The following is a 17169-nucleotide window of genomic DNA, read 5'->3' on the forward strand; positions in this document are numbered from 1 at the left end:
GATTTTAACCTTTTGATGCAAGAAAAAGTAGGCCTTCAGGGACCTAAACTAAAACATTAGTTGGTGCCTATAGTTTCCTAGCTGTGACTAGGCATGTTATATTGTCAGAGTTCTGGTGCAACTGCCTAGTTTGCTACTATGTCATTAGTTTTTTTTTTTTTCTCCCATACAATAACTTGTAAACCACGAAGGAGAGGTGATCTGTACTATGCAAATTCAATGCGACGAGCTCAATTCAGAAGGCGAACTCTTTACTTTCATTGATAAGGAATTTTAAAATTTGAGATCTCCAACATAAAAGTTCAAGTCCAAACCACTGAACTACTCCGAAGAATTATTAATTTTATATTTTTGGGTGAGATCTTTTCAGATATTCATGTGCTTTGTAATTATATTGTTCTTTGAAGCGTTTGCATTTCAATTTCCTTTTTTAATAATGGTTTGGTGGACAGCGCGTCCAGCGAAGTGACAACAAATAAAAGGGGTGCCATCTGAACTCTTTGTATTGACTCGAGCTATTTTTTTGGTTTTTCTTTTTTTTTCTAATGAAACAAAGATTTTATTGATTAAATATTTGTAAATATAACTTTTATTTACGTTTTTAATTCCTCTCGCTAAATATTCCCCTCGACATGAAAAAAAAATTACTACAGTATTTTTTTGCCAAATGTTCGTTAATTACGAATAGAAAGAAATGTCATGCTACACGCTCATTACCACATTGTTTTTTTCTTATATATTTTTATATTAAGTAGAAAATCTTTGAAAAGGATAGTGAAAATTATTTAATTATGCAAATAATAATTTTTTTTTGGAAGGGAGGGGGGTTAAATTAGATAATTAATAATTATTGATGCAATAACGATAATGGAATAACTTAACGACAAACAAAGAGATAATCTATACAATTAGCATGTATTCATTTTCATAAGCATATTTTTGAAACAATTCTATAGGATGAGGAGTTCAATGATTTCTTATTGCATGAACTATAAATTGGGGCTCGAATGAAAGGTTTCAAACTTTTTGACTAGTAGTTGTTTGATTCGTTCTAACTAAATTTAATAAGTAATTTTCTGTTTCAATTTATTTGTTGTATTTTTGCTATTATTATCTATAAAATTATATAATTAATTTTAATTTTTATATGACACGTATAAAATCACAATATTAAATAATGTTTTGATATAATTCATGACATTTTTAGTTTCTTATTTTTTAAAAAGAATTATACAGAGTCAAACTCAAAAAAAAATCGAAATAAAAGAAAATATTTATAATTTCACGGGGAGGAAGAAGTCATATTTTTTTCAAAAAGTGTAGTATGACAAAACAAAGGTCACCAAAATGGAAATCAACTTTGCCTTTCGCCATCAACCTGCAAAATTCACTCTTACCTTTAATTTGTTCAAGTAAAATCATTATTACTTCTTGTTTGTTCAACAAACTTTTATAGTATTCTGATACGTTAGTTTAGACTTCAAATTTGATATTCCACTTGCCTAAACACAGAGTCTTTTATCACAGGTAGTCCTATTTTATTTTTGGGTTAAAAAGTATTTTCTTTGTTTCAATAAATACAAAATACATATATTAACACTTCTATTATTAAATCATAATTAACTAACATATATAAATTAATTTTAATTTCTTATTACTTAACCATAACATAATTATCATTCAATATAAATAACAAATGTGAATAAATTTTTACACTACTTTTAAAGTTATAATTTCATTTATTACGAATAATATACTACAAATTAAATATATAAATTTTTACCCTACTTTTAAACTTATAATATCATATATTACGAACAATGTACTACAAATTAAAAATAAAAAATACTTATTATTTGACTAATCACTTTCATCGAAGTAAAAAAGAATAAAAGAGAACGGACGAAAAGAAAAGAAAAGTGAAAGACACTAAAGCAGCAAGCGAAAAAGGAAACGTAGCGCAGCAGAGCCGATGTTCACGCGTGCCCGCTAATTAGGGAATTGAATACTACTAATATATACTATTACTAAATTACTGTTAATAGCAACAACGTATATTTGTTGTGGTATATCGATATATAATGACAGTTATAAACTGACAAAGGAATGAAATCGGAGAAGACAATTACTACTACTCTATTTTAATACATGCTTAACTTAGTGTTGATTTAGGGTGTATGATTGTTTGTTAGCAATTGTGTGCAGAGACCACAAAACCATTAGCCTATCTTGAACATGGGCTTCATGATGTTTTCTTTGACTTAGCTTCTTGATAACGTTCTTTCACACACACACATATTAATTTATTTTGTCTGACGTAAATGCTGAGTTCATCAGTTATGTAAACTCTGAGGCCTCCCCATGTTGTTCAAGATTCTGATTTTACTCGCTCTCTTTTGACATTACCAAATCAAGAACCGAAGTGGCAACCACGTTCCCATTACCCCTCATTTCATGCCTGGTTTAGTACAGCTTTACCATTCTTCATGTTCCAACATTCCTACCTGTAACCCACACTCTTTCAGGTAACTTCACTTTTGAATTACTAACATTACATTCCTATGTCTTTTTGTGGGATCTGGGTATGTTTCAACTGCTGACTTTGGTAGTTGTTTGTACTTCTGATTTTAGGGTTTAATTTTGAATAGTTTTGGGCTGATTCCAAGCAACTTCATTTTGAGGATTTAGTTTTTGGGAAGAAGGGATTTTGCATTCTTGGATTTGTGTGCAAATGAGAGGTTTTTGAGAAATTGTAATGTGGGTTTGGGAGGTTTACTGTATAATTCTTGATCAAAATTGAGACCTTTACTGAAAATGGCCTCTCCAGATTCTCCCTCTTCTTTTTTTCCATTCCCATCTTTCCCTACAGCTACACCTTCAAATTCTACTCCTGATTCACCTCCTGCTCCTCCTCCTGACTCTTCATCTCCTCCTCCTCCACCACTTGACTCTTCAGCTCCACCTCCTTCTCCACCAGCTCCAGATTCTCCTCCTCCATCAGAGTCAAAATCACCTCCACCCGCAGAATCTCCTCCACCTCCACCTCCTACACCTGCGGCGCCACCACCTTCAGCGCCTCCTCCAAAGCCATCAGCGTCACCACCACCACCACCTTCTCCTAAGGCTCCTCCACCAGCTAATTCTCCACCTCCAGCTTCATCTCCACCCCCACCATCAAAAGAATCTCCTCCTCCTTCCCCACCTCCTCCCCCTCCAGCAGTTTCACCTTCTCCTCCACCTCCAGTGAAAAATCAATCACCACCCCCTGATTCTCCACCTCCTGCACCTGTTGCAAATCCGCCACAAAACTCCCCTCCACCTCCTGCATTGGCGCCTCCTCCAGCCTCACTGCCATCCGCCCCTCCACCTAACCCCTTAACATCTCCACCCCCTTCTATCTCACCTCCTGCTCCCCCAAATAATACTTCTCCAGCTGGAGCTCCCCCTCCATTGCCTGTGACTCGCCTTCCTACAGAGAAGCCCACTGCTATCCCTAAACCTGCTATCACTGCAGATTCAAGTGCCAGAAATGGTGGGGGAAATAAGGCAGGAAGTGTGGTGGCAATTGGTGTTGTTGCTGGGTTTTTGGCCCTTAGCTTGGTGATTGTTGCTGTCTGGTTTACACGTAGGCGAAAGAAAAGAGAGAGTGCATTTAATCTCAATTACCTGGGACCCTCTCCATTTGCTTCCTCACCAAATTCAGGTATTGCTTTCAAGGTTCTTGAATTTCCTTATTAATTTTGATGTATTGAATTTGTTTATTGCTAGAAAATTCCAATTTTCCAGAGTGATAAAATGCATTCATCCTTTTCCAAAATCAAGCTTGCATGGATTACTGTAGTGATGACAAAGAACTATAGAATGTTAACCATAATGATCATGGAATAAATGTTTAATAAGCTCTATTTTTCGAAGTTACAGATGGCCCATCTGTATTACTGAACTTTAGATGCATACTTTTGTTTCGTTTGAATGATAATTCACACTGCTTCTTTCCCTTTGTCAATTTTGCAAACTTATCTCGAGTATTGTTAATGATTATAATAGAACTATAACAACCTACCCCCTTCCCAGCTTTTGGAGTCTTAATGAAATACTATTTTTCCAGATACATCATTCCTGAGATCAAGGTCTCAAAATTCCACTTATCTAGCTCCAGCTGGCTCGCAAAGCAATTTTATGTACTCTCCGGACCATGGGGGTATTGGAAATTCAAGATCATGGTTCACTTACGAAGAATTATCTGAGGCAACAAATGGTTTTTCTCCTGATAGTGTATTGGGTGAAGGTGGGTTTGGATGTGTCTACAAAGGTGTTCTTAATGACGGAAGAGAAGTCGCTGTCAAACAGCTGAAAAGTGGAAGTGGACAAGGGGAGCGTGAGTTCAGAGCAGAAGTTGAGATTATCAGCCGTGTGCACCATCGCCATTTGGTTTCACTTGTTGGTTACTGTATCTCAGAGCAGCAAAGGTTACTTGTCTACGACTATGTGCCAAATGACACGCTTGACTATCATCTTCATGGTAAGACAGGTTTGAGATAAATGAACTAATGAATTGAAGTACTTGGATTACTGTAGTCCAGATTTTGTTCTCTATGTTGAATTCTCCAACTCCACAATTCCAAGATGAGTTGCATATTTTTCTTATCATGGCTGGTAATGACCATTATGACATGAATAGCTGCTAACAACGGCTACAACCAATTGGCCTTATACTGTGCCACATTTCTATGAACATAAGTGAAACTGAGAAGGATGTTTTCTAGTCTCAGATATGATGCTAACGTAACTTCTATTGGTGATTAAATACTGCAGGTAAAGGCATGCCAACTATGGATTGGGCTACCCGAGTAAAAGTAGCTGCTGGTGCAGCACGTGGACTTGCTTATCTGCATGAAGACTGTAATTTTCTTATTATGTTTATATTTACTCTTGTCCACATTAGTTAAACCTAGGGCTTCTGGAGACTTAATAAAAGGAATAATGGGGACAAAGTGGCTTAAAGACTGGTTGAATTTCTCCAAAGAAGCTCAGATGCAGTATCCAATGTTGTTTTCTTAGCATGTGTTTTCATCAATGATAAAACCATGACTTGTCAATGTAATTGGTAACTGCACTGTTTATTAATGAGAACTAATGCTAAAATGGGAAAATCTTTTCTGTTGTAATGTCGGCAAGCTGAATGGACTTTCTTAGGGAATAGAGCACATTTTAAATGTTTTGCAATTTTCCTTTACTGATTTATCCTCTGAAATTCTGCTAATTATGTTGTTCTCAGGTCATCCCCGCATTATCCATAGGGATATCAAAACATCAAACATTCTCTTGGATATCAATTTTGAGGCACAGGTATATGACAGTATATCCTACCTAAATTTATGTCTGTGACTTGGTGTTTGTCATTGTTTGTTGAACTTAGGCATCTGAACCAAAAAAATCTCATATTCCGTGCTTGTAATGGTGTATAGGAAATTATATGTGTTATGGCTTATAGTTTATGCAATTTGACTATGTTTCGTCCTTTCAGGTTGCTGATTTTGGCCTTGCAAGGTTAGCAGGTGATGCCAGTAGTACACACGTGACAACTCGTGTGATGGGAACCTTTGGGTAGGTCATACATGTGCTAAGTCTTAAATTAGAAGAAATCTTAGTTGGCCTCTTTCTGTTGCAATATCACATTATCTGTCAACATCATCAACACCATGGTCAGTTGCACCATAAATAATCTCCAAAAACTTTTATCCTAAAGCTGCTTTTCCTTCTAAAACTTTTATAGTATTACTTTTTGTCACTTCCATTTCACTTTGAACCTCAGGGGAGAGAGTAAATTGACCTTTATTTAACATATATTGATTCCTCACTTGTAAGAACAACCTTCAGTCGGTATCAGCCTCGAGTTGTGGTAACTTTGTACTCTTGTATGGGGGCAGGATTTGGTCTTCAGTCAAACAGTTGCTTTTATGCAACATCTCAAAACCATAACGTATATGTCAGTCACTTAATTTTCCAATAGCCCTTGTCATCCTACCCACATAAGTGGTTTAAACTGATATTAAATTATTTATCAAAATGACTAATTTTATAGTTGTATGGCATGCCCTTAGCTGATGACTTGACATTGATGTAAACGATTTCAGATACTTGGCACCAGAGTATGCATCAAGTGGAAAATTAACAGAGAAATCTGATGTTTATTCATTTGGCGTTGTGCTTTTGGAGCTTATTACGGGGCGGAAACCTGTTGACCAGTCTCAGCCCTTAGGTGATGAAAGCCTGGTTGAATGGGTAAGTTCAATTTTTTTTGTCGCTTTTAATTGCCTGTAATGATTGATGTTGATGCTTAATCAGAGCTTGTGGCCTAGGCTATGCTGTGTCCTAATCTATATGGGAGAACTGGGTTTCTAGGATGTTTATTTCTTTTGAGGAACAAGAAAGAGGTTGGTTTCCAAATTTTTCTTTGAAGGCTCTGGGCCTTATGGATGGTAATAGTGTATGTTGTTGTTGGCCAGAATATCTGCCGCTAAATGTAACGGCCAGAGTTCCTTACATATTTTAAGGGACTATTTTAAACCTACCCCCAATGTAATGGACCATTTTTGTCATTTTCCGTGAAATGTAGTAACCCAAGCATTCTTATTCATGTACCCCTGAATATTTACATTTAACAGAATGACAGGAATGGGTACGAGATACTGCTCTTAACCTTATCTGACTATTAGCATTGCTATTCACACTAGTGATGGAACCGTTTAAAGTTTTCCATGTTTCTGAAGTCATCCAACTAGTACTTCCATTAAATTGAAGCTGAGAGATATTATCCTGTAGGCTCGACCTTTGCTTGCTCAAGCACTTGAGACTGAAAATTTTGAAGACGTAGTAGATCCTAGGCTTGGAAACAACTTTGTTGCGGGTGAGATGTTCCGGATGATTGAAGCAGCTGCAGCTTGCGTGCGTCATTCAGGCTCTAAGAGGCCACGGATGAGTCAGGTAGTTAGAGTGCTATTGCAGGTCAGGCAGTTCATTATGATTCATTTCGTTGCAGTCCTGATTTTTTCCGCCCATTTCAGGTGGTTAGAGCTCTAGATTCCATGGATGAATTGTCAGATCTGTCCAATGGAGTGAAACCTGGACAAAGTGGAATTTTTGAGTCAAGGGAACAATCTGCACAGATAAGAATGTTTCAAAAGATGGCATTTGGAAGTCAAGAGTACAGTTCAGATTTCTTCAATTATTCCCAAGGCAGCTATAAGAGTTGAGTTCTCAATGGCTCATTACCAAAATAATTGCCCATGAAAAGCGTTTCTTCACAGAGAGATCTGACTTGTAATTAACATTGTAAATCACTGTGCTATTCTTTCTTTTTTTTTCGGCTAGTGTTGAAATATGCATTCTTTTTTACTCCTTTATGGTGTCTTCACACGACAAACAATTGGTTTTGTAGCATTCTGAAATCAACATTCTATTCATACAATGTAGATAAAATGTTAATCAAGGGTCGTTTTGACGGAGTACCAAATGCAGTTACTACCTTATGGAAGCATATAAAATTTGTCGAAGGACAAAAAATTTATTCCATGTAGCTATTTAACCATCCAAAGTTTATTCACAGATTCTTAATTATGTATATTAATCATGTCATTAAATAGCTGATAAAGTCGGATGTTTACTTAACCTGAATTATTATAAAAACAAGTGCTGGATTGACTTATAAAAGCTCATTAAGTACTAGCATCAATTGTATGACTTGTCTTTTGGATGATTTTGCAATCTCCACGTAAGCTGCCTCGGTGCCGCATAAATTTGTAGAAATTGTTGGGCAAAGTTTGATATGGTTGATTTAACATTTCCCATAAAATAATAAACGAAAAAAAAAAACATAAAAATTCCCCCTAAACTATTTGAAATAGCTTATATATGTCCTTAAATTTCTTTTCGACTTGAAATTATCCTTTCCGTCATACTATTGGATCAAAAGTACGCTTCTTATTACGGAAGTTGTTAAATGCTACATGGTACACCAATAAATTTCCATTGACACGTTGACTAAATAGAAAGGGTCAAAAGTATCCTTAAACTATTCGAAATAGTTCATATATATCCTTAAATTATATTTCGGTTCAAAACTATCCTCCCCGTTAAATTATTGGGTCAAAAATACCCTTCTTATTAACAGAATATGTTAAATGTCATATGGATGCTACATTGCATAACAATAAAGTTCTACTACCACATAGACTAAATCCCTAAATCCTAATCACCCCCCTCGCTCCCCCCTTCTCCCTCATTTCGCGGCTAGGATTTCATACTTTTCTTCGTGACTGGATTTCAAAGTGGATATTCATGCTTGTAAATTAGAAAAAAAAATTATTTTATTTTATTGTGTTTTACGATTTCAAAGCATAATAGTTAAGATATCACAACTTTCCCTTAATTTCGCAGCTAAGACTTCGTGGCTTTCTTAGGGGTTGAGTTTCAAAGTGTACATTCATGTTTGTAGGTTAGTAAATATTTTTTCTTATTTTATTATGTTTATGATTTAAAAGTATGATAGCTAGAATTTCACAACTATACCGTCATTTCGCGATCAAGGTTTCATAACTTTTTTCGGAGCTAAGTTTCAAAGTAGATTTTCATGATTGTAAACACAATAAAATAAGAAAATATTTTTACTAACCTACAACCAAAAATATCCACTTTGAAAACCAGCAACGAAGAAAATTGTGAAATCCTAGCCGCGAAATGAGGGAGAATGGATGAAATCGTTCCTGAAAAATAATGATTTGAGGGGAAAATGAATAATTAAGATTTAGGGATTTAGTCAATGTGGCAGTGGAACCCTATTGGCATGCAATGTGGCATCCATATGACATTTAACAACTTCCGCATGAGAAGGTCACTTTTGACCCAATAGTTTGACGGGAGGGGTAGTTTTGAGCCGAAATATAGTTTAACGGTAAATATGAACTATTTCGGATAGTTTAAGGGTACTTTTGACCATTTTCCTTCTAGTCGATGTGGCAGTGGAAATTTATTGGCGTGCCATGTGGCATCCACACGGCATTTAATAATTTTCGTTAATTATAAGAGCACTTTTGATCCAATAGTTTAACGGGAAGAATAGTTTTGAGCCAAAATACAATTTGAAGATATATAAGCTATTTCGGATAGTTTAAAAGTATTTTTGATCCTTTTCCGAATAATAAATGATCCACGAGACAGAGACACTGGCCAATCTTTATCTTAGTTAGTTCTCCCTTTTACAGATCAATAAGTGGATTTTTCACACTATAGCCTTGACTTTGATAATAAGTATCCACTTTCTCGTAATTTGATGAATGACCAATATGCAAGGTAGGTGTAAGTGGGGAACCTGATTGGCTTACAGTAATTAAATATAAATTTCATCTTCTAAATATATTGACGTAGTGCTTCAATGATGGCAAAACTTGAGGTGAAGTTACCTCCACAAACACTACCTAACATTCTAGTTCACACTAAAAGACAAAAACTCCTGCAATTAGTCTTTCACATTTACCATTTTATTTAGTACTTAACTAATTTATTGTCTTTTGGTACGTATAGCTTAAAGAGTTTTAATTTATTTGGTTTCTTATATGCTCGGATGGAACTATATGTAGAGCTTGTATGAGTGTATATAATAAGTAGGCCACTCTCTAACTATGTCAACTTAAGTGGCAGATACCTCTGAACAGAAGACAATTTCATAATTGAGCTGCAGAGAGAGAGAGAGAGATGGATGTCGCGATATCCTTGGAATTGGAGCCACTAAAGCAGAGGAATGATCATGGAATGTTCTTTTCTAGTGGTAATTTTATCTGCAGTTTGAATGCAAGAGACAGGAAAATTGTTTGTGTCACCGGTGGAAACTCCTACTTTGGTTCTCACTTGATCAAGAAGCTTTTGGCATATGGTTACCTTGTTCGAGTTATTATTCAAAATCAAGGTACACAAGCCAGCAACCCTCTTTCCTTATACTTGTGCAGTTCCAATTTGTGTCTTGCTAAAACTTACAAGTTACTCCTGTTTTAAGTAGCTAATCTTGAGGATATGAAGGAGCTAATGAGGGAAGAAATGAAGCAACTGGAGAGTGTTGTGGTGGCAAGAATGGATGATTTAGATAGCCTCTGCAATGCTTTTAGAGGTTGTCATGTTGTTTTCCACACATCATCTTTCATTGATCCACGAGGGATCTCTGGATACACGGTTAGTCATAATATTCTTTCTCTTAGTTTATAAGGAAAAGGGTCAAATATTTAGATATATCTTCCGTTTAAAGTTTGGTCCATTTATACCCTCACCGTCCAACTTTTGATCTACATGTGCCCTTTTGGGCTTTAGTTGGCCAACTCGGAATATCCAACTCATTTTACTTTTATTTAAATGTCAAATGGATTTTCCACGTCAATATTATGTATTATCACTTGACATTCATATTCAAGGGAAAAGGGTCAAATATGCCCCTAAACTATTCGAAAGGTCTAGATATACCCCGTTTAAAGTCTGGTCCATTTATACTCTCGCGTCCAACTTTTAGTCTACATATGCCTTTATGGGTGTTAGTTGGTCATCTCGAAATATCCAACTCATTTTACTTTTCTTTAAATGCCAAATGGGATTTCACATAATTTATATATATTATCACTTGACATTTATATTAAAAGAGAAAGGGGTCACTTATGCCCTAACTATCTGACCCAATTTTAAAACACATATACGACCGTGTTTTAAATGGTTCAATTATGCCCCTAATCCGACTCATATATGTGTGAATTATTTTGTTAGTTATATCATCATCGCCTGTTGCAGCTTGCAGTTGTGTCTGTAACGTTGTTGCGGTAAATTCCTCTGCTCTAGCCCTTGCCTGCCAGGTTTGCACCTCCAGCTCTGCGTTGCGCCAAAACGCTTTTCAAACCTCGACTTCCTTTTCCTTTAGTTGTCGTGCCATTGATTCCTCGGCGGTTCCAATCAGAACACGATAGTGTTCGCCATTTAAATGGTTCAATTAAGCCTTAATCCGACCCATATAGGGTATTTAGAAAAAGGGTCGGGTATGGATTATTTAAAAGACGGTCGTATATGTGTTTTAAAATTAGGTCGGATAGTTAGGGGCATAAAAGACCCCTTTCTCTTTTAATATAAATGTCAAGTAATAATATATAAAAATGATGTGGAAAATCCATTTGGCATTTAAAAAAAAAGTAAAATGAGTTGGATATTTCGAATTGACCAACAAACACCCATAAGGGCATATGTAGACCAAAAGTTTGGACGCGAGCGTATAAATTGACCGAACTTTAAACGGAGGTATATCTAGACCTTTCGAATAGTTTAGGGGCATACTTGACCCTTTTCCCTTGAATATAAATGTCAAGTGATAATACATAAAAATGACGTAGAGAATCCATTTGGCATTTAAATAAAAGTAAAATGAGTTGGATATTTCGAGTTGGCCAACTAACGCACAAAAGGGCATATGTAGACCAAAAGTTGGACGGCAAGGATATAAATGGACCAAACTTTAAACGGAGGGTATATCTAAACCTTTTCAAATAATTTAGGGGCATATTTGACCTTTTTCCCTAGTTTATAAATGATTAACCAATAACTTTTGTTCGAATCATATGATCGATTATGTAGAAGTATAAAATATGAACAGAAATTCCTTTAAATTCCACCTAGTGCAGCAGCTCTGTTTTGAAAAAAAAAACTAGTAAACAAAATTCAACCTGTGTAAATCTCAAAGATATGCTGAGAAGCCGATATGATTCAGGAACGAATGGCATTTATTGAAGCTGAAGCAGCAAAGAATGTCATAGAAGCTTGTGGCAGGGCAGCACATGTTAAAAGATGCGTTTTCACCTCTTCTCTACTTGCATGCATCTGGAAAAATGACCTGCCAAACCTCATAGATGAGAGCTCTTGGAGTGATGAGACATTCTGTAGAGAACACAAGGTATACTTGTTAGCCTTCATTCTTCATTTTCGCCTAAAAGGCAGACGGAATACAAAGAGAATTAAAATGTACAAGTGTAATACAATCATTTACCCTCACTGACTCTAGATTCTGGATTCACCTCTACAATTAATCGTCTCTACTATTTAAAATCTTAGCTTTGGGTAGCATTGGCCAAGACCAGGGCAGAAAAGGCTGCTTGGTGGAAAGCAAGGGAGATGAAGGTGAAACTTGTTACCGTATGCCCTGGACTTCTCATGGCACCATCTTTCCCAAACGCTCACCTTGAAACTTCTGTCCCGTACCTCAAAGGTATTTTTTCACACAATCAATAATCTATAACTTAAAATTTTCCGCGATTGGAAAAGAGATTAGCAATTGCAACTCTATTTTGCATTAAACTAGTAAAATAGATTGAGAATTGATCGATTTGTTAATGTTTAACTGTAGGTGGTGATTTCATGCTAAGACAAGGAACTCTAGCAACTGAAGATGCAAGTAAAGTGGCAGAAGCACATATTTACGTCTATGAAGATATGGATTATGGAGGGTGTGGGAGATATATTTGCTTTGGAAAAATAGTTGGAACATTGGAAGAGGCCATACAACTTGAAAATGGGTTGAATATAGGTGGCCACTTGTCTGGGTATCAAAGCCCTCTTGCAGTAGCAGTTGATAATAATGAAATTCCTCCCAAAATTACTAAGTCAAAGCTCAGTAGATTACTATTCCATGCGTCACAACGCCTTCCTTGCAAACAGTGAATAGTAATATTTGCCTCAAAATACGTATATATAGCAATTAGAGCAATTTATATAAAGGTAACGTTCTAGACAATAAAATTTGCGTCTAAAAAATAATGATAAAAAATTATAGTAATAATCGTATTTACCATTTTAAAGTGTGAGTAGTACAATTTTTATAATTTCTTTGAATTCGTCTTTTCAAATATAAGAGCTTTAAATTTGTTCTTGAATCTCGGATAAACTTAAACTTGAATTTTATCTTTGACTTTTACTTGAATTCAAGGTTTGACTTGTTTGAATTATTAAACTTTTAGCTTTATAGAGAATTTTATGGCCTTTGTATTACAGATTTTCTCTAGCTTTTTGTTTAGAATTTTTTGTCTCCAATTATGAGGATCCTATGTATAGTTTTATAATAGATGAGTTGCGATTGGTACACTTCGGTCAATTAGATATAAATGATATGATATATGAGCTTCATGGAGCGGACTTGTCATCTTTGATGCATGTCATGATTTTATTGATTTCTTATTTGATTTGGCATGCCACATCATTTGTCCACGTGCGATCAAGATGGACCTCAAGATTGAAATGAGATGAAATTGGGCTTATGTATTGTAACTCAAATCAATTAATTTTGACTTTTATTAAATTCATATTTGTTTGCATGAAATATGTTGTTTACCTAAAACACGTAAGATAATATTTCTACTAAAAAGTGTATGTTATTATTATTTAAAAATCAAAATAAAATTAATTAATTTTTAACTGTTTAAAGTTATTATTTTCTTGAAAGTAAGCCATAGCCCATATTATTAATTAGAAACAAATTACTAATAAAAATATATTTCTAATAATTAGACGTGTGAAAGGGAAATTCGAGAAAATTTCTAGGCACTCCACGACTAAACGACTGCAAAGAATTGCAGAAGAGACGACGACTCCACTGAGTTAGCAGAGAGAGAGAGAGATGGGAAAAGAGGCAGAGGATTTACAGAAATTGAAGAAGATAGCGGCGGCGGCATATGACTATGAGAATGATCCAAGATGGGCAGATTACTGGTCTAACATTCTCATTCCTCCCCACATGGGCTCCCGCTCCGATGTTGCTGACCATTTCAAGCGCAAGTTCTACCATCGTTACATTGTTAGTATTCCCTCTTATTCTATTTGACTCATCATACCGAATAAAACGGAACACATATAGCAGACTCCACTTGGTTTTGGATTTGGTGCTTAGTTTGATGAATTACTATATTCCCCAACTGCTCCGGGTGCTTATACTCGTTATTCTTATTGTTCTTCCCATTTTGTGCTTATAGCTTTCCACATCCTTCAAAATGCAGGTAGCAGCGTAACATATTACAAACTTTTATGTACTGGCAGGTATGTGTCCTCCTGTCATTTTCAGTAGTATTTCCAGCTTCTTTTTCTTGCATTTTCTAGATGAATGAGCTCTTTTACTGAAAGCAATGTATGAAATTTCTAGATTTGGGCCTTCTTTGTTGTTTCTTTTTCGATGTCTTTTGCATCTTAGTGATGACAACAATTCTTAATGGAATTTACATGTGTCCCATCATGTAGTTACTATCACTAATTTTCATTGACATATATTTCAACTCTTGTGCAGCTATTAAAGCTTATGTATCATGCTCCTGCTACTGCTAATTACCACCAGAGCATATGGGCTACTATTGGGAGGCATGTAAAAACTCTGGTTCAACGATATGCTCCATTCATGCATACTCCGATCTCCAGTATTCAACGATGGTGGTTAAGGTAGAACTGTAGAGGACAGCAGCAATACATAGAACAGGATTCATGATAACTAGGTTGAAAGTGTTTTTTCAGATTTGTACTTTGCCCTAGACGACGAATATTGACTAGACTTTTACTTTTCTTTTTATAAACATCGTAGTTATAATTGTCTACTGAAACTAGACCTAGTAATAACCATGGAGGCTACTTTCAATTTTTTAACATTTTCTCCCAAGGGGCTATGGTGAAGGTGACTTGTCCCTTGCTTATAAATTAGTTCACGTTGCCAGAATGTAATCTATTGTATTGTCTAAGAATGATGCACTGATAATGGGATTGAAGGGTCTTCTTTACACTGGTCATGCATCAGCATCACTCATGAAACAAAGGCTACTTGTCTGGTTAAGGCCCTTTTATGTGAAAAAGAACATACTCCCTCCTTATTTGTTTGTTTGCCTTAGTTTTATGAAAATAAATACTCTTTGATTTTTATGATTTTAACATAAAGACACATATATTGGATCAAAATGTTGGGTAAAATCTACCCGCATCGGGTGTTTACACCAATTTAATATGTACATGTTATGTCATGTGATTAAATTTATAATTCATTTTATTTAGGCCAAAGTCATATGCGGACACTCAAACTTGTCCCGATTATTCATTTAGACACCTCAACTAGACGTACTACCTATTGAACACTTCAACCATTCTGAATTTGAACCATTTGAACGTTTTTTCGAGAATAAACAAAAAATAGAGGACGTGTGAAATACACTCGCGCTGACATGTCAATTTGACCAATCAAATAATGACATGTGTTATTTTTTAATCCAAAAAATTATTTAAACATTATATTATAAAGTAAAAAAAATAAAATTATTTTAAAGTAAAAAAATGAAAAAAAAAAAGTAAAACCTAAACTTCCTGCCTTCAACTGGAACAAAACATACATTTCCTCTAACTCCATTAATGGCTACCCTCCCCTCCCTGTACAGTTCCATCTTTAACCCGACAATTTTTTTTTCATCAGCTTTTTTATTAATTATAACTTTTTACTTCATCTCGTTTTTTAGGTAGAGAAAGATGGAGAAAAGAATCTCTTCGAAAAATTTATAAATGAAACAAAATGCTAAGAATTTTGAAACCATTAGAATGGTGGGGGAAGAAGATAACCACTGATACTAAAAATTTTGAAATCATTAGAATGATGGGGGAAGAAGATAACCACTGGTGTATGGGTTTGGGGGTTGGGGTGGGGTTGATAGAAATAGGGAAGAAGAAGAAGATAACTGTTCTTCTTCTTTTTTGTTAATTTTTTTACTTAGGAGTATAATTAAGAGAAAAAAAAAAGAAAAATATTATTTTTAATAATTTAACGCGCTCAAGGAAAGTGAATTACACGTTTTTTGCCATGTCAGCATTTTGTGTCTAATAGGAATGACTTTTGAACAAATAAAATGTTCAATTGGCACAAGAATTAGTTGAGGTGTCTAAATGAATTATGCGGACAACTTTGAGTGGCTGGAAATGTCTTAGGCTTTTTATTTAACCTTTATTAATTAATGTGTTTTACTTCATTAAATCACATAATAATGTAAATTGCATTAATTGAATGTAAACATTTGATACGAATAATTATTTTCTCAAAATAATCTTTAATTTTGTAGTTTTCAGCATGTTTGCATGAGACTATGAAATCAGAATCTCAAATCAAGAAAGGGACATTGATTTTTAAGCTAACTATAAAAAGAAAAGCAATAACGTAAGATTTGGTTTGCATGTGATCAGTTGGCATTCAGTGATTCACCAGCAACCTTTTCCAACACCACAATTATGGCCAATGTCTGAAGAATAATAACCACAATTATGGCCAATATCTGAAGAATAATAAAAACTACATACTAAATTGGTCAGTCATCTTCTTTGATAGAATAAAATGGACCGCTACCGTCTTCCGTCTATTACGTAGGGAAAATTACATAATAAAGCAAATTTATACTATTTAATTACTTATCATAGCTATAAATTATTATAATTATCACTCGCAACTAACATTATATATTAATTATATGGGTTGACGAGTTTGTACGATTAGTCATGTTTGTATATTTATAGTTCACCAGAATATACAAATACATATATATAAGATACAACTATTTAACCTATATACATATACATTCACGTCTCTCCCCTTCTCTCATTCGCCTATCTCCTCCCTCTCCCACTCTCGCTAGCCCTATATACAAATTCACATGTATAATATACACTTATATACATATATAATTCACCTCTCTCCCGCTCTATGTCCTCTCTCGCTTGCCTCTCTCCTCCCTCTCCCAATCTTGTTCGGCTCTCTCCTCTCTCTCTCACTCTCGCTTGACATATATACAAATATAAATGTATAATATACAATTATCTAACCGATATACATATACAATTCACCTTTCTCCCATTCTTTTCCCCCTCTCTCTTCTCTCTCTCTCAGTCTCGCTCGCCTATCTCCTCCATATAATATGTAGCTACGATTTATAATTATCAAACTATAGCTAGAGTAATTAAGTTATTTTAAGTGGTTATATATGAAATTTCCCTATTATGTATTAGTAGTTTTTTTTTTACGACCTTATTATGTTAGTTAAATAATGTTGATTTTTCCCTCTTAAGGTAGAAGTTGAAATCCATGAAATT

At 35.0% G+C, this 17169-nt stretch overlaps 2 protein-coding genes across 5 annotated transcripts; both read left to right on the forward strand.

The window, feature by feature from the left end:
• The first annotated feature begins 2103 nt into the window (after positions 1 to 2103).
• On the forward strand, positions 2104 to 7516 carry LOC101265387 (proline-rich receptor-like protein kinase PERK8). Its single transcript, XM_004232053.5, has 9 exons — positions 2104 to 2525; positions 2632 to 3703; positions 4109 to 4522; positions 4816 to 4902; positions 5279 to 5349; positions 5528 to 5607; positions 6138 to 6285; positions 6826 to 6987; positions 7068 to 7516. Exons 2-9 carry the CDS (start codon positions 2815 to 2817, stop codon positions 7254 to 7256), a joined length of 2040 nt encoding a protein of 679 aa, XP_004232101.1. The 5' UTR covers positions 2104 to 2525; positions 2632 to 2814; the 3' UTR covers positions 7257 to 7516.
• Positions 7517 to 9443: 1927 nt separating this feature from the next.
• On the forward strand, positions 9444 to 14989 carry LOC101264879 (cinnamoyl-CoA reductase-like SNL6). Of its 4 annotated transcripts, none has more exons than XR_011214955.1 (8): positions 9576 to 9964; positions 10052 to 10224; positions 11792 to 11974; positions 12133 to 12286; positions 12425 to 12795; positions 13582 to 13867; positions 14067 to 14106; positions 14351 to 14989. XR_011214955.1 is itself a non-coding variant. In XM_069293927.1 (5 exons), the coding sequence occupies exons 1-5, from the start codon at positions 9754 to 9756 to the stop codon at positions 12736 to 12738; spliced, it is 1032 nt and encodes a 343-aa protein (XP_069150028.1). In that variant the 5' UTR covers positions 9444 to 9753; the 3' UTR covers positions 12739 to 13065. The 4 variants fall into 4 exon arrangements, 2 of the variants coding, with proteins under 2 accessions (XP_069150028.1, XP_010316191.1); XR_011214956.1 differs by having other exon boundaries at positions 9582 to 9964; positions 10055 to 10224; XM_069293927.1 differs by lacking the exons at positions 13582 to 13867; positions 14067 to 14106; positions 14351 to 14989 and having other exon boundaries at positions 9444 to 9964; positions 10055 to 10224; positions 12425 to 13065.
• Positions 14990 to 17169: the final 2180 nt, after the last annotated feature.

This window comes from Solanum lycopersicum, chromosome 2 (assembly GCF_036512215.1).
Source record: "Solanum lycopersicum chromosome 2, SLM_r2.1".
Taxonomy (NCBI): domain Eukaryota; kingdom Viridiplantae; phylum Streptophyta; class Magnoliopsida; order Solanales; family Solanaceae; genus Solanum; species Solanum lycopersicum.

Coding starts and splice junctions, on each gene's coding strand:
- LOC101265387 (XM_004232053.5), top strand. CDS start 2,815: ATGGCCTCTCCAGATTCTCCCTCTTCTTTTTTTCCATTCCCATCTTTC. Junction 5,350..5,527: donor ATATCAATTTTGAGGCACAG/GTATATGACAGT, acceptor TCGTCCTTTCAG/GTTGCTGATTTTGGCCTTGC. Junction 6,988..7,067: donor AGAGGCCACGGATGAGTCAG/GTAGTTAGAGTG, acceptor CGCCCATTTCAG/GTGGTTAGAGCTCTAGATTC.
- LOC101264879 (XM_010317889.4), top strand. CDS start 9,754: ATGGATGTCGCGATATCCTTGGAATTGGAGCCACTAAAGCAGAGGAAT. Junction 9,965..10,051: donor AGTTATTATTCAAAATCAAG/GTACACAAGCCA, acceptor TCCTGTTTTAAG/TAGCTAATCTTGAGGATATG. Junction 10,225..11,791: donor GAGGGATCTCTGGATACACG/GTTAGTCATAAT, acceptor GATATGATTCAG/GAACGAATGGCATTTATTGA.